This window comes from Chlamydomonas reinhardtii, chromosome 6 (assembly GCF_000002595.2).
Source record: "Chlamydomonas reinhardtii strain CC-503 cw92 mt+ chromosome 6, whole genome shotgun sequence".
Taxonomy (NCBI): domain Eukaryota; kingdom Viridiplantae; phylum Chlorophyta; class Chlorophyceae; order Chlamydomonadales; family Chlamydomonadaceae; genus Chlamydomonas; species Chlamydomonas reinhardtii.
The window spans coordinates 5,764,682-5,787,050 of record NC_057009.1 but is presented as its reverse complement, the minus strand read 5'-3'; the positions used below and the strand labels follow the sequence as shown (position 1 = coordinate 5,787,050).

The following is a 22,369-nucleotide window of genomic DNA, read 5'->3' as shown; positions in this document are numbered from 1 at the left end:
GCCAGTTCCGCCCAGTCCATTTCAACTAATGCAGTGGCGCTTCTGGCCTCCTGCCCGCAAGCAAAGCGCCAGCTAGCCGCGTACATGAGCATTGGGCGGACACTGAGCGCTGCGCACTGGTCGTTGTATGGTGTCGTTGGATATAAAGATTACGCCCAGCCGGCAGCAGCCTGCGGCGGTCCTGTACAACAGCCACAACAGGGCATCGCCCCGCGCTCCAGACGCGCACCCCCGCAACGTCACTGCGCTACTGCTTGAACAGGTCCGCCCCAGCACTGCCGCGCATCCCTCACGGCCTCGTCCCATGCAACCCGCACCTTCCTAACCATCCTCAGGGCACTGGCAGGCTGGCAGCCAAGTGCGCAGCACAGCCACGGCACGGCAACCAGGGAAGGCCACGGCTGTGTGCGGCCCCTGGCAGCACAGTCCACTACCGGCTCCTCAGTGGATCCGCTTTTAATTCATTGCCAGCGTGGCAGCGTCTCATGAGCACGCATGAAGCCAACCATCGAGTGGTTCAGTAGGGCCGCCTAGGACGTTGGCACCTCCCCGCATGCCAACCCCTCCCGGAGGCTGAGCCACTTGCACACGTGGAAGGAGCCCTGGTCACCACTCTGATGTACACTCTGATTTACATATAGGAAGTACATTAGTAATTGCAACTTCAGTAATCCGCACGGTAAACATCATGACCTCGTAAACCAACACGGCGCGCCCTTGTTTGGAAGAGGCGCAGGCTGGACAAGAGGGGCCGCTGGAAAAGTCGTGCCGCTCAAGCATTGGATAGGGGGGACGGAACGTGCGGATATATTGGGCCTTGCATAATCGTGCACACCATGTTCGTGCAGTTCGCCCAGAAAGAGCCAAAATAAAAATAAACACCTAACAAAAGACTGCAGCAAGCAAAGTAGCCATGTAAAACTTGGCCCGGCCCTGCGGGGCTTCTTTGCGATGTTGGTGATTGCATCAGAGTGATCCATAGCTCTTGCTGCTTGGCCCTTTCACTTCCCCAAACGGATGCAGACCTGTGCTGAAGTTGGTTGTTGAATTTATCCCATAGCCTCACACATCCACACCCATGCACACAGGACCGAGACATGCAGAGCCGGTCAAATTGTCCCAAACCTGCGATTACGCACAGTCATCACTCTTGAGCTGTACGTCTTGAGCTGTATCCTTGCGTCCGCATGACGCAAGTACCGTGCCACAACCACGATGCTTAACCCAGTCAGGCGCAGTCTGTCCTCCCATTTGTTGCTTCTAAATATCCAGGAAAATGCCAGTGTGATGTATTTGTGCATATCGGTATGGTCCTTTGGACCCTAGCGCCGCGACAGCAGCTCCGCTCGAGTGCTGGAACCATGCACGCCACATGCTGTGGAAGCCACATGCTGTGCAAGCCACATGCTGTGCATGTAACCGCCGACAGACCATGTGCCAGCCCAGCCCAGCGCAACCCAAGATGCAACCATTGTGCGTGTGCTTAACCCAATGCCCCTGAATCCCCCATCCTATCCCCAAAAGCAAATCAAACGCCTGTTCCAGTTGCATCCCTGCGTCACATGCGGGGATGTAACCTCCGACTTGTCTTTGTCAATTTTACGACGCATCAAGCAACCACTGCCCCAACGCTTGCCGCTCACACCCTTTCGCCGTCAAACTTCTTCAGGCCCACGCACTGCAAGGCCGGGCAGTCCTCAGCCCTGCATGGCCCGTCATAAGTACGCATGTTGGGCTGGTGCCCGCGGCCCCAACCCAACTGCGTGAGGTTGGACGTGTGGTTGCGGTTGGACGGGCGGTAACCTCTGTTGTTACTTAACCCGCCGATACTCATTCATTTCACTCAAACATGCAACCCAGCTACATGTGTGTGGGCTCGAAAGGCCGCATGGTGCAGAGGACCCAATCCGAAAAGGACACGCCGATAACGCCAGTACCGTAAAATGCACATTCATTAGGCAATCCACAAGCTTCTTCGGTGAGCAAATGCACAATGATGGACTTACCCTTGGGGCACGGCAATACGGCATACCAAGGTATGTCAACCAGCGCAGTTTCAGTCTCGGCTGGAATGTGGAGGATTTGTTCTAGGAATGAGTGCAGGAATCAGCTTCCGCATGCGTCCTTGGATATTCTGGAGTTGCGCGGACTTTCCAGCAACCACAGTTATTTGCCGTTAGCAGCCCGACATATATACTCAGACGGCTGGCACTAATACGATGCAGCATGTAATACTTTCGGCATGCAGCCCCTGCCATCATCACCCACACTCCAAGCCGCAACTCCTGAACGCCGTGTGAAGAAGGGCGTCCCTCCAACGCCGTCCCTACAACAGGTACCAAAGTATCCTGTATTCCTACCACAGGTGTCAAAGTATCCTGTGTCAGTCGTGACCTACGATACTAGTCGAGCTTGAAGCCATGTGCAGGTTCCTTGCAGGTAACTCCAAGTACGATTCTGCCGTGCGCCAAGGAGCAGCGGTCTTGAATTCTTCGGGGGCCTCAGCCCAAAAAGTGCCGACCACCACCAAGTGTGAGTTGCCTTGTCAATTGTTATGTTGCCTACCTCGTTTGTTGGCTTAGAAGACTTGTTTGGACTCCAGCTAATCTTTCTCAGTGGCAGGGGCGGCTGTATTGCTGCCGCCGCCGCACCCCAGCAGCCCAGCGAGCCGCCGCAACAGCCCTGGCGGTTGCATTGCACGGCGTGTACCGGCACCATAGGCATCCTGAGCAGCTGCCACAGCCGTCCCCGCCACTTGCCGCGGGGCCGAGCCGCCGCCGCCGCCGCCGCCCCCAGCCGTTGCTGCACTGGAGCTAGCGGCAGGTAAAAGCTGCGGCGCGCTTTTGCGCACCGCGTTGGCCTCAGAAGATCTAGCAGCAGGCGGCATCAGTGATTTGCCTGCTGCGCTTGCCTCTCCGCCTGCAGCGCCCGGCACCGCTATCGCCACTTCAGAGCGGCGGGCGCCGGCCCTCGCCAGAGCTGCTGCGGCCGCAGAAGCTTTGAGCTTAGTGTACTTCAGGGACCAACGTCGTGGATCGCTGGTATTGTCAGCTGTGGCAGTCGCCCGGGCGGTGGCACCAGGAGCGGCACTGACGGCGGTGGCGAAGGCGGCGGAGGCTGGGGCGGCATCGTCAACCTGCGTGAGTGACCTCGGTCCGTCGTCTTCGGTGCCGTCCTGAGTCGCAGCTAGCTTTGACTGGTCCGAATCGTGTTGCAGCATGGCCGCCACCGTCACCTCCACGCCGCCCGTGGACAACAGGGACGCCTGCCGCGTGTCCCGGGACCGAGGCCTGTCCTCGGCGGCGTCCGCTGCATCGCCCGCAGCCACTCTCTGGGTTCCCTTGTCCATTGGAATGCAGCCCATCCCCGGAAGCGCCTGCTGCAGCAACGCCTGCGCCATGTCCACCTCAGCAGGCGGGTTCATGCTGGCACCAAGGCCCACGTCTATGGCAGTTGTGGCGGCAGCTCCAACCGGGGCTGCTGCGGTGGCATCCTCTCCCTGACCCAATGGCGACCGAAAGCTGATAGCCCTGGCGGCCGAGCCGCTCTTATCGGACGCGCGTGCGAAGCGGCTGACGTGGGAACCCTGCCGCGTCCACACCGTCCCGCCCGCGCGGGGCGCGACAAATGAACCTGGCCGCTGCTGCAGTGCACCGCCGCCCAGGACCGGCGTGTGCGAGCCGCTGCGCCCGCTGCTGCCGCCAAGTGATGAGAAAGCCAGGGCGACGATGTGGTCGTCGCTGCACCGGCTGTGCACCCCCTCATGCGGCGCGCTCCTCTTGCTGGCGGCGACGGCGGCGGCCGCAGCGGCTTCAGTCAAAGCGGCAGCGGTAGCTGTTAAGCCGCCACCGCTGCCACCGCCGCTGCTGGCGCCGGTATGACTGCCAGGCCAGCCAACAGGGGCCGTACAGTCTCCGGCCGCACTGGTACGCACCTCGAAGTGAGAATGCACGCCATCCTCTGTAGCCTGCACCTCCTCCCCGCTGCTCTTGAACGCAAAACCCGCCGCTGCCGCTGCTGGTGCAATGGCTGAGGCGCCGCCGCCCCCAGCGCTGCTGCCGCCGCCGCCTGCCACGTCAGCCGGCCCGCCGCTCAGGTTGCTGACCGAGTGCAGCAGCATCACAAGCTCCCGTGGCAGCTGGGAGTTGGAGGAGGAAGCCGTGTCATAGTCCGCAAGCGCAGCCGAGCCCCAGCCCGCCGCCTGCTGCTGCTGCTGCAGCGTGGGCGTGGAGGCAAGTAGCGAAGCGTGCCGTTCGTATAGCGCCAGGTCGGCGGTGGGCGCGCGCACGTGCGGAAGGCGGAGCAGCGGCTCCGAGCCGGCCGCCGCCGCCTCCGTCTCCGCTGCTCCCTCGCCATCGGTGTGCTGCCGCTGCAGTGCTCCCGGCACAACTGGAGCTCTGCCCTTGTGCTGCGGCACGCCGGCTGGGCTCGCCAGCTCCTGCGTGAACATGGCGCCCATCAGCACGTGCGCGGCGGCGGCGGCAGCGGCGGCGCCGCCGCCACCACTGTTGCCGTTGCTGTCGTTATCGCAGCAGCGGCTGCTGGAGCCGCCGTAGCCATTACAGCCGCCCAGCATCGAGGCCGAGCTGCGGCCGGCGGGCAGGATCATTGGGTGGTTGTAGCGCAGTACGTTGGCGGTTGTGGCGGTTGGCGGCGCCGCGCCCGTGTAGTAGGCGGCCGCGGCGGCGGCGCCGCCACCCAGGGTGCCGAAGGGCCGGCTGCTGTCAGGCAACTGACTGGTCGAGGCTGTTGGGCGGCGATCAAAGGCCGCTACTGCTGCAGATACTGCGACCAGTGCACCGGCAGTATCTGGTGAAGGGGGCGCCGCGCAGTCCGGTGCGGACACGGCCGCGGCGGCGGAACCCGAGGGCGCCGGCGACAACCGTGCCTCCAGCAGGGCTGATGCAGTGGCAGCAGCCGCGCCAGCAGCAGCGGCGTTAGAGGCAGTAGCAGCGGCCGGCGCTACCGTGGGGTTGAGGCAGTAGGTGGTCGTGGCGGCGTGCTGCGGCAGTAGCACGTGCGGTTGCAGCTGCTGCTGCTGCTGCTGCTGCTGCAGGTGGCGCGGGAACAGCAGCTGTCTGGCGGCTGCTATGCCGGCGGGGTGGGCGTGATGATTGGCCGCAGCCGCCTCCGCGGGGGGCCCCATCCCCTGTTGCGTCGCTGCCCCCTTTGCTGACACTGGCTGTTGCTGTGCAGCCGGCATGGCCGGTGGCCCCCGCGACACGGGCGCCGTGGTGGAGGTGGTGCTCGGCACGAGCGGCATGCTGGACATCGATGCCGCGGCTGCGCCCGCCATCCGTGACGGCAGGAACAAGTGCGGGTCGGACAGGGGCGCCACACCCAGCAGCGCATCGCTGCTTGGACCTGCCCCTGCCGCCAAGCCCGCTGCAGTCGAACGGACGGGGCTGCTGGCGCCGTTGGCGCGCGTCACAGCGCCAGCTGTGGTCAGCCCTGCTGCCGTAGGCTCGGCCATAGCGGGGTGTTGGACTGGGGGTGGCGGCAGCTGGGCGCTGGCATCTGCTACTGGTCCCGTGTGCGTCCCGTCTACCACCACCACGGCCGCGCACGCAGCTGGCGCCTCAGCTCGCTGCTGTGGGGCTGCCGGCGGCGGTGCCTGCTCCAATTGTTGCTGAGGCCGCACGAGCACTTGTGACATTGCCGTTACCGTAGCTTCTGCCGCCGCCGTGGCTGTGACTGCCAGCAGCCGCCGCTGCGACGCCCACTGCTGCAGCTCCCGCAACTGCTGCGAGGGCGTTGGCTGCATGCCGGCAGCCGCTACCACAGGCGCCGCGAGCTGAGACCCCAATGTTGCCGCCGCCGCCGGCTGCAGCTCCGCCGCCGCCGCCAGCAGCTCCGACAGCAGCGGCGAGCCTCGTAGCAGGTGTGGCACGTCTGCAAAGTAGGAGTGGCTAAGCAGCCGCCGCGCAGTGGGCCGGAGCGCGGGGTCGGTCTGCAGGCATGCCGTCACCAGCGCCACCAGCGCAGGGTCCACGCCCGGAAGTCGCTCCGCCACCGTGCGCGATCGCGGCGGCGGCTTGCGCAGTGGCGCGAGGCGGCGGTTGGCGTGCAGGCACAGCGCCTGGCACGGCGGCAGCGGGCCGCAGCAGCGCATGATGCGTGCCAGCTGGTCCAAGCTGGAGGTGCCGGGCAGCAGCGGGAGGCCGCCGTTCGCCAGCTCAGCCAGCGTGCAGCCCAGGGCCCACACCTGTAGGCGGACATGCAGCCAGGGCGCAGACGAGCACAGGCAACGGGTCAGAACAGCGATGTGACGTTGTTCGAAGTGCAACAACACAGTAAAAGCACTTCATTGCAGCATGTGTGGGTCCGCAGCTGGCAGGCGGTCTCTAATTTGCGTCCACACATCTGTTCCGGTGGCGTGACTCACGTCTGACGCCATGCCGTACTTGTCGCCCACCAGGATCTCAGGGGCACGATACCACCTGCACGCCACGAGCAGGAGGAGTCAGCTAGGTATTACCGTCGTAGAAGCACCACCGGTCCTGAGCAACCTGCTCACGCCGACCACCACCCCCTGCCTCGCTCACACGCCCACCCACACACACCGTGTGACCACGTAGCTGCTGAGGCGCTCCTGCATGTCGGGCCGGCCGCTGAGCATGTTGCGTGCGAACCCGAAGTCGCACAGCTTGGCGTTGCAGGCGGCGCCCCGGCCCGCCAGTAGGATGTTGCCGGGTTTGAGATCGCGGTGGATGACCTGGAGGGCCGGACGCGGGAAGGAGGGAGCGGTGGTGCGGGACTGTGTGAAAACAGCACGCCGTGGGGCGAGGCGCCGGTTGCGCTGCCGCCTGCACACACCCACCCACCCACCCACCCACACACACACACACACACACACACACACACAACACACGCACATACACATACACAACCGCACTCACGTTGTTTCTGTGGCAGTGGGCCAGGCCCATCACCACCTGCCACGCCACCAGCTTGAGTTGCACGGGGCACATACGTGTCTCGTCAAGGGCCTCCAGCTCCTGACGGTAATTTGGGGGGTAGCGACGCAAGGGGTTGATGGCAACCACAGGCCCAGAGGGACATGCTAATTTCAAGGAAAGGCCCGAAGCCATACAGCCCCACATCGCGCCCTTGCTGCCCACCTGCTGGGCACTCCTCTCCATGCACTCAAACACAAGGTGGGGCCTCCCGCTGGACCGGCTCCGGAACGCATCTAGCAGCTCCACCACACACGGGTGCCGCGGCAGCGAGCGCAGCACACCCACCTCCCGGAGCAACAGCCGCCGGACCTGTGGAGCACGCGGCGCGTCGCATGCGCAGCCGTGGTACATAGTGATTCCCTACTGCATGGAGTAGGGCACAGCCCGTGGGGTGGTGTGCGTGGGCCGTGGGGTCACCACACACACAAAGCTCGTGTTGTCTGCGGAGGTGGGTCATGAGGGGTCATGACGCCGCGCGCATGCGCGCATGCGTGTCCTACCATGTGTGCTCATACACGCGCCCACGTCGCTCACCACGGGATCTTCGGTGTGCTTGCACACTTTGACCGCGACCAGGCGGCCGGAGGGGCGCTGCACACAGGCGAAGACACACCCATAGCTGCCCTCGTCAAGCTCCTGCACAAACTCATAGCTCCGCTGGTCTGGCGGGAGACAGGAGTCCGTGGCCGCCTGCCCATACCACAGGTTGCACAGTATGAGGTTACAGCATCGAATCCAGCAAAGTTACGCGGCCAGGAGTACTAGGCGGCGAATGATGGAAGGGCAGATGCACGCCGGAAGCCCAGCAGTTCGACACGTTTCACAGTCCACCAGCTGTGGTGTTGTGTACCCACTATCCACAATCTATGGCCATCATCATCATCATCAGCAGCAGCAGCAACAGCAGCACGCGGCTGCCAAAGACCGCTGTGGCCCCCGCATGCGCTCTCAGATGTATCACCTGCATCACAATTAGGCGCGTTGCCTCCTTGTACTAACTACAATCGCCGGATGCCTTGGGTAACCCAATAAAAAGCGGCAACGACCAGCGCCAGCAACTATTATCGCGTTTGTCGGCCCTGTCGTCATTCTAGGGCTTTCGTGTGCGACGAGCAGATTCTAAATTTGATATTGGAAGCTCACTGATGCCTAAATCACTATATGGCACGAGACGCTACTAAGCACGGGCCAAAAGCTTGGTGTGAACCCGTTCGGTGTGAAGAAGGCAAGCGGGCGGCAGAAACCAGGTTCACGGACTCGCCATGGGCAAGCTAGTTTGCTACATCTTTGTCAGGTGATGTAATGCAAGTCCCTCCGCAGCGCTGCGTGGTGTATGCACGGTGCCATGAACTAGTTCGTCTCGGTTCGCCATCACAAACTCCCATCGATCGTCGAAACGCTGCTGAACTGAAGCTCAGTGCCATTTCATTCACACTAAAGCCACTTGATATTGCTTTGTTGCGAGCTCGAAGGGCAACCAAACTGAGGCAATGCCGGGCCACATGCTTGACCGTACCAATCCAAAAACGGTGTGAAGTGAATTCCAGCAAAACTGCTAGTGACCTGAAGGCGCAATCCTGCAGGTTGCAAAGGGGATTAGAAAGCGCTGTGTCCCGGGGACGCACTGGCGCACCGAGGTGGCGTTTACGTGTGCTGTGCGGCCGCACGAGTGGCGGAAGCTGCTGACCCTCGCACCCCATGTCCGTGGCCGAGATAATCCAGCAGAATACGCCTTGTTGTCGATAGCTGTAACATAGAAGCGGGCGATTGTGGCTGGCAGGAAGTACGCGCACTTTTCGTTGTACTACTTTTGAAGATAATTTGGTGGACAATTCATCTCTTATACAGAACGCAACCATAGAAACCATATGTGCAATGACTTGAAGACTACAAATCTACGTATGCGTTAAGAGCACCCTACTGGACTCTAGTTGCGGACTATTTGCGGACTCGAATCGAGTTGACACGCGCGCGTGAAAACAGAGCCTCCAGCGCTCTTGTATGTGTATCACATACATCTGTCGCGGCCCTGCCCAGCGGCGACTACTGGCCGCGTCATGTGCGCGCGCGTCGGAGCGACGACGCGTGACCTCGGCCAAAGCCAAAGCGTCAGCTCCAAAGGCCTGAGCGAGCCGGTGCGTACCAGCGCCTACCGATTCCGGTAGTGAGGGCGCTCTTAGAAGCTATTCGTCCTGCAGGGTGATGATGGGGACCCAAGTCAGCGGCACCACGTCTGCTCTGCGCGCTGCCTCTCCCGGGTCTCTTTAAGCGAGCAGCCTGATAATAAAGCGCACAATGCCATAATACAGCCTTAACCGTTGCGCTCGATCCGCTACGCAGGAGGCCAACCGCTATGAGTTTGTGCAGGAGCTTGACGAGGGCAGCTATGGGTGTGTCTTCGCCTGTGTGCAGCGCCCCTCGGGCCGCCTGGTCGCGGTCAAGGTGTGCAAGCACACCGAGGATCCCGTGGTGAGCGACGTGGGCGCGTGTTATGAGCACACATGGCAGGACACGCATGCGCGCATGCGGGCGGCATCATGACCCCTCATGACCAACCTCCGCAGACAACACGAGCTTTGTGTGTGTGGTGACCCCACGGCCCACGCACACCACCCCACGGGCTGTGCCCTACTCCATGCAGTAGGGAATCACTATGTACCACGGCTGCGCATGCGACGTGCCGCGTGCTCCACAGGTCCGTCGGCTGTTGCTCCGGGAGGTGGGTGTGCTGCGCTCGCTGCCGCGGCACCCGTGTGTGGTGGAGCTGCTAGATGCGTTCCGGAGCCGGTCCAGCGGGAGGCCCCACCTTGTGTTTGAGTGCATGGAGAGGAGCGCCCAGCAGGTGGGCAGCAAGGGCGCGATGTGGGGCTGTATGGCTTCGGGCCTTTCCTTGAAATTAGCATGTCCCTCTGGGCCTGTGGTTGCCATCAACCCCTTGCGTCGCTACCCCCCAAATTACCGTCAGGAGCTGGAGGCCCTTGACGAGACACGTATGTGCCCTGTGCAACTCAAGCTGGTGGCGTGGCAGGTGGTGATGGGCCTGGCCCACTGCCACAGAAACAACGTAAGTGCGGTTGTGTATGTGTATGTGCGTGTGTTGTGTGTGTGTGTGTGTGTGTGTGTGTGTGTGTGGGTGGGTGGGTGGGTGGGTGGGTGGGTGTGTGCAGGCGGCAGCGCAACCGGCGCCTCGCCCCACGGCGTGCTGTTTTCACACAGTCCCGCACCACCGCTCCCTCCTTCCCGCGTCCGGCCCTCCAGGTCATCCACCGCGATCTCAAACCCGGCAACATCCTACTGGCGGGCCGGGGCGCCGCCTGCAACGCCAAGCTGTGCGACTTCGGGTTCGCACGCAACATGCTCAGCGGCCGGCCCGACATGCAGGAGCGCCTCAGCAGCTACGTGGTCACACGGTGTGTGTGGGTGGGCGTGTGAGCGAGGCAGGGGGTGGTGGTCGGCGTGAGCAGGTTGCTCAGGACCGGCGGTGCTTCTAAGACGGTAATGCCTACCTGACTCCTGCTCGTGGCGTGCAGGTGGTATCGTGCCCCTGAGATCCTGGTGGGCGACAAGTACGGTATGGCATCAGACGTGAGTCACGCCACCGGAACAGATGTGTGGACGCAAATTAGAGACCGCCTGCCAGCTGCGGACCCACACATGCTGCAATGAAGTGCGTTTACTGTGTTGTTGCACTTCGAACAACGTCACATCGCTGTTCTGACCCGTTGCCTGTGCTCGTCTGCGCCCTGGCTGCATGTCCGCCTACAGGTGTGGGCCCTGGGCTGCACGCTGGCTGAGCTGGCGAACGGCGGCCTCCCGCTGCTGCCCGGCACCTCCAGCTTGGACCAGCTGGCACGCATCATGCGCTGCTGCGGCCCGCTGCCGCCGTGCCAGGCGCTGTGCCTGCACGCCAACCGCCGCCTCGCGCCACTGCGCAAGCCGCCGCCGCGATCGCGCACGGTGGCGGAGCGGCTTCCGGGCGTGGACCCTGCGCTGGTGGCGCTGGTGGCGGCATGCCTGCAGACCGACCCCGCGCTCCGGCCCACTGCGCGGCGGCTGCTTAGCCACTCCTACTTTGCAGACGTGCCACACCTGCTACGAGGCTCGCCGCTGCTGTCGGAGCTGCTGGCGGCGGCGGCAGACCTGCAGCCGGCGGCGGCGGCAACATTGGGGTCTCAGCTCGCGGCGCCTGTGGTGGCGGCTGCCGGCATGCAGCCAACGCCCTCGCAGCAGTTGCGGGAGCTGCAGCAGTGGGCGTCGCAGCGCCGGCTGCTGGCAGTTACGGCCACGGCGGCGGCAGAAGCTGCCGCCGCCGCCGCATCCATTGGGGAACCCGGTGTGGGTGCAAGCATTGGTACAACTGGGGCGGCATCATTACCCTGCAGTGACGCGGTAAACGTGACTCGCTCCGCGATGGAGATGGCGCCGTCACTTGCGGTCGTAACCAACCCAGCAGAAGCCGGCGCCGCTGAGCGAGTGGTGCCGGCTGCCGCACAAGGTGTGATGGCGCGCCCTCGTCCCTTCATCGCGCAAGCCGTGTCGGGTGGCGTTGACACAAACCCCAAGGCGACTGCCACGGCAAAGCCGGTCAACGAGGCGGCTGCGACGCTAACCGCAGCTGCTCCAGCCACCGCATCGCCCTGGGCATCATCTGCTACTGCTGCCGCTGCTCCTGCTGCTGCGACGGCGGCGGCGGCAGCAGCAGCCACCACTGCCGCTCGAGATACGCCTGCCGCGGCTGCAGCAGCTGCGCGCATCGATGTGGCTGCCACGAACCCATACGGTCGCGTGTCAGGCGAGCCTGCGTGGGCCGTGCCAAGCCGCAGCGAAGGCATCATGCGGCTGCAGCCCCAGACCTCCACCTCCGTGAACGCGGAGAGCGTGGCTGTGAACGCGCTGTCTGCACCGCTCGCCTGCCACGGTGGTGGCAGCAGCAGCGCCGATGAGGCAGCGGACGCGGGGCCCCCGCACGTGAACAAGGCCAAGGCCGGGTTGGAGGGGGCCTTTGCGGCCCCGCCGGCAGCGGCCGCTGAGGCGGAAGCAGACGCCGGGGTTGAAACAACTGCGGCCTCCGGTGATAATGAGATCGACGGGGCCAAGACTGATGGGGCCGAGAATAATGCCAGCGGCACGATGGATGAGGAGGATGCAGACACGCCGACGGCGGCCGCACCTGCCACTGGCCGAGCCCGCAATGCGCTGCGCCGGCGTGCCGCCATCACCGGCTTCCTCCTTGACCCCGTCGGCTTCGTCGGCGGCGGAGACAGTGGCAGCGGCAGCGGCAGCCGCCGCTTCGGTGGCACGATGCCCGTCTTCGCTACCTCCTCTCGGTCCATCGCGCCTGCAGGCGAAGCCGCTGTCGTGCACACGGGTGCCTCTGCCGCCGCGGGCCCCCTGTGTGCCGCGACGGCCACGGCCGCTGGCTCCCACGCTGGCGCCGCCGCATCTGCTGCTGCGACTGCGATGCCGCAGTCGGCCATCACCTCCAGCCGTGTAGGACCTGCGGCCACATCACCTCCTGAGGCTGCTGGCGCCGAGGACGCCGCCGCCGCCGCGGCACTGGCGACTGGCGCAACCATCACTGCGACGCAGGAATCGCCTGTGGTGCCCGGCGTTGGCGGAACCATTCTGTGCTCCGCTTCTTCCGTGCTGCTGGCGCAGCTACTCAGCACCCACTCGCCACTGCCCGGGGCAGCCGCATCAGCCACAGCGCCCGCTGCGAGTGGCACGGCCGCGGCGATGGCGGCAGCTACGGTGGCGGCCGCAGTGGCGGCGGCGCGGGCTGGGTTCAGGGCGCCAGCTGCTGCCGCGGTGCCGAGCACCCCCGTCCTGGCACCGCTCTCAACACGGCTCCACCGCGGTCCAGGCGACGCTGCGCACGCAGAGCAAGTGGGTGGCGCACCCACCCCCGTAACGATGGCGCCGCTGCCCCAACAAGCCTGCCCGGGGGTCGCCGTCGGCACCCAGCATCAGGACGAGCAGCGCACGCACTTGCTCACGCAGTACCGCAGCATGTGCAAACGCTTCGCCTCTCGCAGCCTGTGCCACGTGGACTGCCCGCCGGCGCCGGCTGACCCTGCCCAGCAGCAGGTTGCAGCCGCCGCCGCTGTACCTGCGGTCGTGTCCGGCCCCTGTGGCAGGTATGCGGAAGCAACGAGTGCAGGTGACGCAGAGCAGTCGGTGCTTCAGGCTGCTGCGGCACTGCATGGCGCTGCAGGCGTGCCCGCCGCAACACGGGCCGGTTACGCCGGCCGGGCTCTGAGCAGCAGCGGGGCGCCTGCAGGCGGCTCTTCATCGACCACCTTTGGCGGCGACGGGGGCCGGCTGCAGTTGCCGCAGGACCAGCGCGCGCCGCTCACGCAGCAGCAACTGGACGTGGAAAGGCCCAGTCCCGCTGGGCTCCCAGCCGCCATGCGGGAAGCAGTCATGTTGCAGGAGCAGGCGCGCCGCAGGCGGCAGCAACAGCTGCAACAGCAGCAGCCGCAGAAGCCGCTTGCGAAGAAGGCACAGCACAAGCAGCAACTGCAGGAGGAGGAGGCTGCTGCGGGGCGGCCGAGCGCCAAACAGGCGGACGGCTACGGCTGGAGCTTCGTGTCGCAGCCTCAGGCGCAGGCAGTGCCGGCGGCCGCACACAAGCAGCATTTCTTTCCCCTGCAAGACAACTCTCAATACTACGCAGCTCTGTCCGCCGTCGCTGGCCACACGGCAGCTGTGGCAGCCAGCAGCAGCGCGGCTGCAAAGGCGGCCGCGGCTGACGCGGCTGTGACGCGGCTGCCCCACGAGCGGGCGCCCACCCCTGTTTGGCTGGATGGCGGGTCCATCTCAACCACCGGCGGCCGCAGCAGCTGCGGAATCACCAACACAGGAGTCGCAGCGGCCGCCGCGGCGGCGGCGGCGGCGGCTGCAGCAGCGGCGACACCAGCACACCATGATGCGGGTGCGGCGACGCCGGACCCCGCGCACTCAACGCCCTTGGCGCCTTTGGCCCTTGAGGCGTTGGGTACCGAGAACGGTGGCGGCCGCGCTGTCTTCAGTGGTGATGCTGCGAGTGGTCACGAATGGGCAGCGGTCGGCACCTTCGCCGATGGGCTGGCGACGCAGGCAGCTAAGCTTGAAGATAGTGAGGGCGCAGAGCAGTACAGTGGCTCAGGGCGCCTTGCAACTGACCCTGAGGCAACTAGGGACGCACGGGACATCCACGCCGCAAGTTCAATGGCATATCAGGACAGTGCGGTGACGATGGGGGCGACCAGCCGCGGCCAAACACAGGGCGCCGCGCGGCGCGCCAGCATAGGCCGCCGCCGCTTCGGCAATTTGGTGGCAGCCGTGGTGAGCGGCTGCTTTGGCGGCCGTGCAAGGTCCCACTCACCGGCAGCAGCCGGACCGGCTGCGGCCACCAGGTAGGGTCTGAGCACGAAGTTGTGCGGCTGTCAACTCCACGCCAGGACATGATGAACGTGACACGGTGACATGTACATAATATGAGCGCGTGACCGGGGTCCATATCTTGAACAGTTTTGCGGAGGCGGAGGGTACACACAATATCAATGGAAAGAGATGATTTGAACGTCAACACCGCCACCCCTGTCTGAACGATGAGGGGCTGTGCAACATTCATTTGAAGTGACTTCGGTAGGACGGGGCGGGTGTGGATGTGTGCGGGTGTGCATCGGCACCTGCGCCTGCCTTGTCCACTGAATAAATTTGATGGTTAGTGCAGCCAAAGGCAGTAGGCCTTTCATGCCGAGGAAAACGCCGAGATGGCACGAAGGCAGCTATCAGCACCTGCAGCCTAATGCAGGGACGGAGGGAGGGGAGATCGGCACCAACAGGCTCATGCTTGTGATTGTGATCAGTGCACGCGTTTACTTAACATGCGAGTGTGTGCAGGTGCCGTTTTGTATTGAGGCGGCCTAAAGTCTACATTGCCATGTGTGCGGTGGAATGCGTGTGGGAGCGAATGGCACGCGCGCACACTGCTGTGTGGGCTAACTCTCGTTGTGATGCCGTGGATACGAAGATCGCCGCTGAACCCAACAACAACGTTAACCTAGCCGTATATATATAAAGTATATGCATCGTATGTCATGACGGTGTCGCAATCAAGTTACGCTGGGGTGAGGGCCAGGGCCGGGAGGCTGAAATAAGATGGTGTGCGGCGGCCGCTGTGTAAGTCTGCATGACTGCTCCGCTCACGACGATACATAGGCAAGGCTTAGAGGTAGGTTCGTTCTGCTCGGTGTATGCTTTGATGAGGCTTGGTAGTTGGGGCTCGTGATTAGGTGGCAAGGCGAGTCGCACATGTTCTCAAGGGCCAGTAGAGCACCGCGCTGTGTGGAGCGGGGCCTGGGTGACAGTATGGCTCGTGTCAGGGATGTGTGGATTCGTAGTGCAGCTCAAACTCAAACTAACAACGATTGTGAACCTAACGTGTGGCTTGTGGAGATAAATGGGCCTTGGATGACCGCTTTCAGAGGCGTTCCAGAGGGACGCGGCAACGCGGCCACACACATATGCAGCAGATGGAAGGCCGCGGACATATACGCAGCATGCATGCTCTAATACATACAAGGAAAAGCCCTCTGCGTTGGCTCACGCACGGCGATGAATGCAAGTGGTGTGACTGAGTGTGTGGATTTCGGAGTAGTGGTAGGCACAGGAAGATGACCACTGTCAAGGCGAGAGAAGGGCGTAGTACCCAGGTGTGGCACACGTGGAGGGAATGCACGCAAGACCAGTGTGTGCGGGTAAAGCATGGGAGTGATCGATGGCAGGCACCCTTGCGTATGTACCCAATACTGGGGTAGCTCATTCCGAACACAACATGCAACACCTGGGGGCCTGTGGCGGGCAGGGGTGACGGCCTGAGGGGTGGTGCAGTATGCAGGATGTGAGATCAGCTGTACGGCCCCGGCATTCTTTCACGCACGGCGCGGCTGTGCTGGCGCATATAGGCATGGGCAGGCAGGGATGTTTCGTTTTGTTTCTGATTGTGATCCTTGGAGAAATCCACAATGGTTCACGTGCGGTAGTCGGGTTTGCTGTAAAAGCGTGAACGGTACATAAGGTCGCGGCGGCAAGTGCTATGGGATGATGCAGCGTATGTTGATTGGTGCAAGTTGTCAGGGTAAGTGTCGTGGTGATGAGCAGCTGCAAGGGCAGCAGGGAGGCGGGGGAGGTGGAGGAGGCGCATAGATAGCTTTGTACACGCGCCGTAAGAGTACTCAGGTCACAGGTGAGTGGAGCGGCGCTGGGCGTGGCATGCACCCCGCCACCGACATCAGTTGTCTAAACGTCTCAAGTGGTTACAAACGCACAGGCCACAGGGCGAAGGCGGTCCCGTCACTGGATGGTGACCGCTCCGTGCGATTTGGCGTGGCGCCTGACTGGACCAAAGGATGGGGGCCTGAGAAGATGACAAGGCGCGGTGACTGTACACGGGTCACAGGTGAAGCGGCGCTGTGCGTGGCATGGCGTTGGCTGGCATTGGGGCACACGAGAAACAAACTGCATTCGGTTGTTGCCTGTAAACGACTGGGCTGCTCATACCGTTGTTCGGGCAGACCTGGATTGCAGTCGTTGTGACCGGTGGGTGTTTAGTACTTTGATTTGAGGTTTGGCCAAGCCGTTGGGATGGCGGAACATAATGCATCACGTGCATGCGCCTCAGCTGTTGGAAGGACGACAGGCCGCGTGCTCATCAGCCGGCGCTCTGGTCAGATGATGGGTTCCTGGACCTGCTGACTCGGGTGATGCACACTGTAGAGCTCGCGTGCCATGCGTGCGGTGCTTTTATATGGCGCGTGGCCCTGTGGGGGCCCTGAGAGAGGCACGTCAGGGCCTGAGCCGGGGAGGAGTGTGGCCTACCCGTGCATGTGTAAGGAATCCGCTTCGTGCGTCGCAAAGAATCAGTCCATGCACCTATAAGTCACACTACGGCAGCCAGCTGTGACATTACAACCTCATAGCCCCGCGCCGAGCCATGATCATCCCCATCCCGTCCAAGACTCCGCAGCCTCAAGCGCCGTCGCCATGTGGCCTTCATCAGCCCACGTCCCCTGTCACAACAGCATATGCGTAAATGCCCCCAATGCTGGTACCGGTGCGCGACCCTGCATACACAAGACAAGGTCCTGCGCTACATGGCACGCACCGCACGCCCCTTGCTTGCCCTTTAACCTCACACTTGCACAGCACTGCCACCACCTACAATTCGGCACAACCCCACTTTGTAATCGTAAACTGAACATACTTTCGCGTGTTTCATCAACCGTGCCAACAACATTCAGCACCACAGGGCATTGCACACCCCCACCACAAACGCTGGACATGCGCAGTTCGTCTACGGGCAGCGACCAGGCAACCCACACTTCAGACACAAATAACATAATTTGTGCTTGATATGTACAGGCTCCCCCAGACCCCCGACGTACCCCAAAAAGGTTACTCAGAAGGGCCATCCCATACTGACAAAGTTGGTACCCCTCAAAGAGAACGTGGGTTGAGCCCACACCACATCAGCTCAGGCCAACGGTCGACCGAACTAGCCTCTACCCACAAAACAGACAGCACTCTTCAAAGCATCTACATCACTTGCTGACATGTTGAACGCACCGTTGCAGGCTAACTTGACCTGTAATACACTCTAATATCTTGCCCAGCATCTCACATTACTCATGCACATCACACAAGCCAAACCATCCAGGCCAGTAAGGTACACAGCTGATGTCCTTAGGTCGCCTTCTTCATGTTGTTGGTGTTGCCCATCATGGACTTGGCTATCTTGGCCTTGTGGGCGGCGGTCTTGGGCTTGCCCTTGCCCTTGCCCTTGTTAGCCGCCGACAGCTTGGCCTTGTGGGCGGCGGTCTTGGGCTTGCCCTTCCGGGCCGCCGACAGCTTGGCCTTGTGGGCGGCGGTCTTGGGCTTGCCCTTGTTAGCCGCCGACATCTTGGCCTTGGTGGCGGCAGAGTGCTTGACGCCCAGGGCGTACGTGTTGCCAATGTTGGTCTTGTTGGTGGCCTTCAACCCCGTCGGCTCAACCTTGACATCCTTCAGGGAGAACCGCTTGGTGCAAAAGTGCGGCGTGGTCAGTCATGGATGCGGCCCCCGCCTTCACCGTGTAGGCAGTGAGCAGGATGGGCGGCCCCCCGCACTGCAACCATCCAAGTCCCCGCACCACCCGTTGCACCGACTCCGCCGTAGCACTCACGTCAGTCATGGAGACACACCCCGGAGACAGCATCGCCACTGCAATAATTGTCTTTGCATCCTCAAGCCAGGTCCCTCGTGCAACCAATGCAATCTCAAGCCATCACATGACCCTGGACGGCATTCTGAAACGCCAACCCAAAGCTTACACAATGATGCAGCACGCCGCCACGACAAGGTACGGAACGTCCGTCGGCTACATCCAGCCCATCACACGAAATCAGCAACACCATGTGCGTAACAAGCTTGCAAACAAAATAGAATATTCTACGAAGCGATTAGTGCTGGTGGTGATCCAGCCATTGCCGCCATGTGCCTCGGCCAGGGCGCCTTGCTCGGCTCAGTGTGATGCCATGTGGTTGCTTCCAAACCACCAGCGCTTCCCTGCAGGGGTCCACCCTTTTCTCCCGTGCTGGCAGCGTGCCAGCAGATGGAGTCTTGTGCCATGCAGGGGGGGAGTGCCAGGTGCCAAGTGGCCCAAGCCCCAGGCCTACACCCGCCCCACGCTCGCGGGCTGCACAAACTCGCAGTACACGGCCATGCAATTGCTCAGGGCAGCAGCAGACCTGCTGCATGTTTAGTGCAACATGCATGCCTGCGTGAACATGCTCGCTTTGCGGCTGCAACGCGCATGCATGCATCCCCATTAATGCTCCAACACTTGCTCCAGACCACTCTCACTCTTCCTCTTGTGTGCGCAGGGTGTGTGCAATCCAAAGCTTGAAAGGCCACGCACCCAACCCTTCTAACAGCCAAGCCCGTCGTGTTTTAATATGATGCGCTGCCCCTAAATTAATGCCAGCAGACTCGTCACTCGCACACAGTTGCTCCGGGCCTGCGCAAGCTATCCTGTCTCCGGGCCAGGGCGCCCTTACTTGTATAATCTCGCTCACAGGTGCCAGACACCCGGAACGCTCCGCCATCCACCTGGATCCCTATAAATCTATAGCCTATAAAATAATTTCATCGCCTCAATTAAGAAAAAACGGCCGCTACGTTAAGCGGCTCTCCTTGGGGAGCAGGTACATTGGTACGATTGAGCTCCTTGCTACTAATGAACACCCGTGTCAACTACGGGCACCCGCATCCCCCAACCCCCGCATGCGCACTGGAGGAATTGAATCGGCCCCAAACCCCTTTCAGGGCCACGTGAATATGGTTCGTGCACAGCATTAGGCCCCCGCATCAAGTAAAGAAAGGTCCATGTTCACTCCAATGCCGTGGGGCGTTCCAAGATTGAAGCCCAATTGCGACAAGCCTGCACCGAATCGGACCGCAGGAGCTCTCACTCACACCGGGAGTCAGTATCGTACAGCAGGACTGTACGGTCCGCTCCGCAGTCCACACGGTGTGGCAGAAGGCACACAGCTCTTATATAGTCCCCAATCCCAAACACGCCCCCACACATCAATTTGCATACCGTGCCTCCCAACTGAATCTAATAGAGCATAGATACCCCGCGTCTTGCTGGAGAGACACGGCGACCAGAAAATCCATCCGGCAACCATGGCATGCATGCATGGAATGTCGACACGTGTACAGCGGCCAGACACGGCTTGCATTCATCAGCAAGAGCGTGTCTCTGCCACCGAGCGTGCAAGCACACCATCACAATAAACGTGCTTGTTCATGCGGCGTCTGCTGTAGGTACTCCACCATGCAGCATGGCTAGGCACTCAAGCAAACACAACAACAAACAGCGTAATTGCGATCCACAGCGCCGCCGCATTCCCACGGCGTTCCACGGAAACTCACGCCATGAAGCCGTCTTTCAAGCAGCTTACGCTCTCTTGTTGCCCCCAGGTAGGTGCGCCTTGATTGCACCGTGCGTGCTGGGCGACGGCGCAACTAAAGGACGGGCTCATCATCCGGAGGCACACTATCTATACGCTCTGACCGCCAACTGCCATCTGCGCCGCCGCCGCACCGCTGGTCGCGATGCCGCCGAAAATCATGGATGCGAACAGCGAGCGAGCGTCAGCAGCCCCCGCCACCGTGCACACGGGGCTGTGCGGCTGCGAGGCGTGGCGGGCGCCCGAGGGCGGCGGCGGAGCCGCCACGGCCTTCTCGGTGGCACTGCTGGCTACGTAGGCGCACACGCTAGGGCCCGCGTGTGGCCAACAGCCGGCAATACCCGCCGGTGCAGTGATGGAGTGCACATTGAGCATGCTGGCGACGCCACTCGGCCGCGGCGTGGTTAAGCCGTTGCCGCTGCGGCGGCTGGCGGACGCGACGGCGGCTGGAGGCAGCGCCGCCGCGGCCACAGACGACCACCCGCCGCTGTTGGTGCGGCCGTTCGCCACTGCCGCAACCACGCCGCCGCTACCGCCAGCACGTTTTGGGGGGCTGGTGCCGCCAACAGCACGGCCTGTGGCAGCGGCGGCACCGGTGCCCAGCACGCGGCCCTGCTGGTTTCCAGCCAGCGACAGCGACGCTGATGAGGACGACGGCGGAGACGCCGAGGACGCAATGCCTGGTACGGACATGTCACGTGACGCCGCCGCCTGCAGCACCTGTACCACAGCGGTGTGGTTGCCGGCGGCGGCGCGCCTTAGAGCCAGGCCGTTGCGGACGCCCGGCTGCGCGCCCGCCACCAGCAGCGCCAGCACCACGGGCGCGAAGCCGCCCGCGGCGGCCTCCTGCAGCGCGCGGCTGCCGTCGGCACGCGCGTCCGCTGCAGGTTGTTGTAACATGACGGCAGCAGAAACCATCCAAATATTAGTGTTCTATGCTCTATCTGAGTTGATGGCGTTGGTGCGGGGTACTGTCGAGTGGGCAACCGTTGCGCATGGGACCTACCCCGCGTACGCGTCAATACATGTGCGGCCATAGGTTTGCCCGCCAGTATCTTGCTTTCCGACTTGCTCACCTCCTGCCGCCAGCAATTCCAGCACGATTGCCAGGTGGCCGGTGCCGGCAGCCTCCGCCAGCGCTGCGCCCGCCGCTGCGCGGGGGTCCGCGCCTCGACGGAGCAGGAGGCGCGCCGCCGGCAGCTGTCCGTGCTTGCAGGCGGCGCGCAGGGCCGCGCCGTTCTCCGCCCGCGCGCTCACTCCTGAGGACATCAGGACCTCCATGGCGCTGACGTACCCGCCGGATGCCGCGGCGACGAGGGCGCGGCCGCCGCAGCTGGCAGCATCGGCGCCGTTGCGGAGCAGGATTTCCAACACGCGCGTGTCTCCATAGCTTGCAGCGGCCGTCAATAGGAAGCGAGCCTGTTGGAAAGCGAAGGCGCCACCATGTAGTCGTTAGCTGTGCTGCCATTGCTATTTTGGTCGGAAAGCGAAGCGACCATGGCACTTGTCGCTTTGTCCATCGTCGGACTCCGTTTACGACGACAAGCCCGCCGTGCCAGGACGGAGGCCTGCCCATACCTGCGGCTTCAGGTGAGCCCCAAGCTTCAGTAGCTCCTTGATCAGGCGCAGAAACGCAGCGTCGCTTGCCGCATGCGACTCGCCAAATTGTCCAGTGCTGGATTGCGACGATTCTAGCAGTCGCCGCAACTCGGGGACATTGTAGGCGTGATAAAGCGCAGTGGCAGAACCGTGCCGAGCGAGCAGAAAGCGAGCAAGAAGCGATGGGCACTTTGTGACGGACGCCCAGGCCGCCTGAAGGCTGGAGGCTGCACACGCCACTGCAGCTGTCCCTGACATGGCTACGATGAGATGCAGCACCGGGCCGGGCAGCTCGGTGAGCGGCGACCCCAACTGTTCCAACATTTCTGCACTACTGTCGCCTGGCCGGGCCTCGTGGTTGTCAGCGAGCCGTAAATGAAGTCCTGAATGGCTTAGAGCTGCCACCTGCCAGGCTGCGTCTTCAAATATCTACACGTGGTTTGTGCCCTTAACGTCGCGACGTCGTTGCTTTGTTCGCTAATGTGCGCACTGCAAAGCCAGCAGCTGTAGCCAGATATCGCGACTAGCTACGCGCGGAATCGGCGTGTAGCTGGGTTGTGTACTAAGTGGCGACACAATCCAGGCCGTCAACTGACGCGACTTTCTTATGGCATGCACACTGCGAAGGCAACGTTGGATGAGAGATAAGTAGATTGCAGGTTGCGCCAATTGAATCATGCACATGATCGCGCCCGCCGGTCCTAAGGCATAAAGAACTCGGGCCGGGGTCACAAACCCGGCGGCCTGCTGCGCGCGACTTCCCTTGATTCATCTGAATTATATTCGCCGACATATCTAAGCTACAGGATACAA

General features: G+C 62.5%; 4 protein-coding genes across 4 annotated transcripts; 1 reads left to right on the top strand and 3 right to left on the bottom strand.

Moving 5' to 3' along the window:
- Positions 1–131: 131 nt before the first annotated feature.
- CHLRE_06g287450v5 (uncharacterized protein) lies at positions 132–8,470 on the bottom strand. The gene is made up of 7 exons (XM_043063365.1): positions 7,921–8,470; positions 7,494–7,649; positions 7,122–7,268; positions 6,900–6,998; positions 6,564–6,715; positions 6,386–6,440; positions 132–6,205 (listed from the first exon to the last, which is right to left on the bottom strand). The coding sequence occupies exons 1-7, from the start codon at positions 7,924–7,926 to the stop codon at positions 2,603–2,605; spliced, it is 4,218 nt and encodes a 1,405-aa protein (XP_042924071.1). The 5' UTR covers positions 7,927–8,470; the 3' UTR covers positions 132–2,602.
- Positions 8,471–8,680: 210 nt separating this feature from the next.
- CHLRE_06g287400v5 (uncharacterized protein) lies at positions 8,681–16,849 on the top strand. The gene is made up of 7 exons (XM_043063364.1): positions 8,681–9,094; positions 9,300–9,428; positions 9,655–9,801; positions 9,925–10,023; positions 10,218–10,369; positions 10,490–10,544; positions 10,725–16,849. Exons 1-7 carry the CDS (start codon positions 9,017–9,019, stop codon positions 14,358–14,360), a joined length of 4,296 nt encoding a protein of 1,431 aa, XP_042924070.1. The 5' UTR covers positions 8,681–9,016; the 3' UTR covers positions 14,361–16,849.
- A 49-nt stretch (positions 16,850–16,898) lies between these two features.
- On the bottom strand, positions 16,899–18,020 carry CHLRE_06g287350v5 (uncharacterized protein). Its single transcript, XM_001695318.3, has one exon. The coding sequence runs from the start codon at positions 17,901–17,903 to the stop codon at positions 17,688–17,690; it is 216 nt and encodes a 71-aa protein (XP_001695370.2). The 5' UTR covers positions 17,904–18,020; the 3' UTR covers positions 16,899–17,687.
- Positions 18,021–18,068: 48 nt separating this feature from the next.
- On the bottom strand, positions 18,069–22,350 carry CHLRE_06g287300v5 (uncharacterized protein). The gene is made up of 3 exons (XM_043063363.1): positions 21,536–22,350; positions 21,034–21,376; positions 18,069–20,838 (listed from the first exon to the last, which is right to left on the bottom strand). Exons 1-3 carry the CDS (start codon positions 21,878–21,880, stop codon positions 20,048–20,050), a joined length of 1,479 nt encoding a protein of 492 aa, XP_042924069.1. The 5' UTR covers positions 21,881–22,350; the 3' UTR covers positions 18,069–20,047.
- Between the last annotated feature and the right edge of the window lie 19 nt (positions 22,351–22,369).

What these genes read in the sequence shown, in the direction of transcription:
- CHLRE_06g287350v5 (XM_001695318.3), bottom strand. Translation starts at nt 17,903, where the DNA reads ATGTCGGCGGCTAACAAGGGCAAGCCCAAGACCGCCGCCCACAAGGCC.
- CHLRE_06g287300v5 (XM_043063363.1), bottom strand. Translation starts at nt 21,880, where the DNA reads ATGTTGGAACAGTTGGGGTCGCCGCTCACCGAGCTGCCCGGCCCGGTG. An exon ending in GGGCTCACCTGAAGCCGCAG is followed by an intron (nt 21,377 to 21,535) that starts GTATGGGCAGGC and finishes GCTTTCCAACAG; the next exon opens with GCTCGCTTCCTATTGACGGC. An exon ending in GGAATTGCTGGCGGCAGGAG is followed by an intron (nt 20,839 to 21,033) that starts GTGAGCAAGTCG and finishes AACAACCTGCAG; the next exon opens with CGGACGCGCGTGCCGACGGC.
- CHLRE_06g287450v5 (XM_043063365.1), bottom strand. An exon ending in AGCACACCGAAGATCCCGTG is followed by an intron (nt 7,269 to 7,493) that starts GTGAGCGACGTG and finishes CGTGCTCCACAG; the next exon opens with GTCCGGCGGCTGTTGCTCCG. An exon ending in AGCAGCTACGTGGTCACACG is followed by an intron (nt 6,441 to 6,563) that starts GTGTGTGTGGGT and finishes CGTGGCGTGCAG; the next exon opens with GTGGTATCGTGCCCCTGAGA.
- CHLRE_06g287400v5 (XM_043063364.1), top strand. Translation starts at nt 9,017, where the DNA reads ATGTGCGCGCGCGTCGGAGCGACGACGCGTGACCTCGGCCAAAGCCAA. An exon ending in AGCACACCGAGGATCCCGTG is followed by an intron (nt 9,429 to 9,654) that starts GTGAGCGACGTG and finishes CGTGCTCCACAG; the next exon opens with GTCCGTCGGCTGTTGCTCCG. An exon ending in CCCACTGCCACAGAAACAAC is followed by an intron (nt 10,024 to 10,217) that starts GTAAGTGCGGTT and finishes CCGGCCCTCCAG; the next exon opens with GTCATCCACCGCGATCTCAA.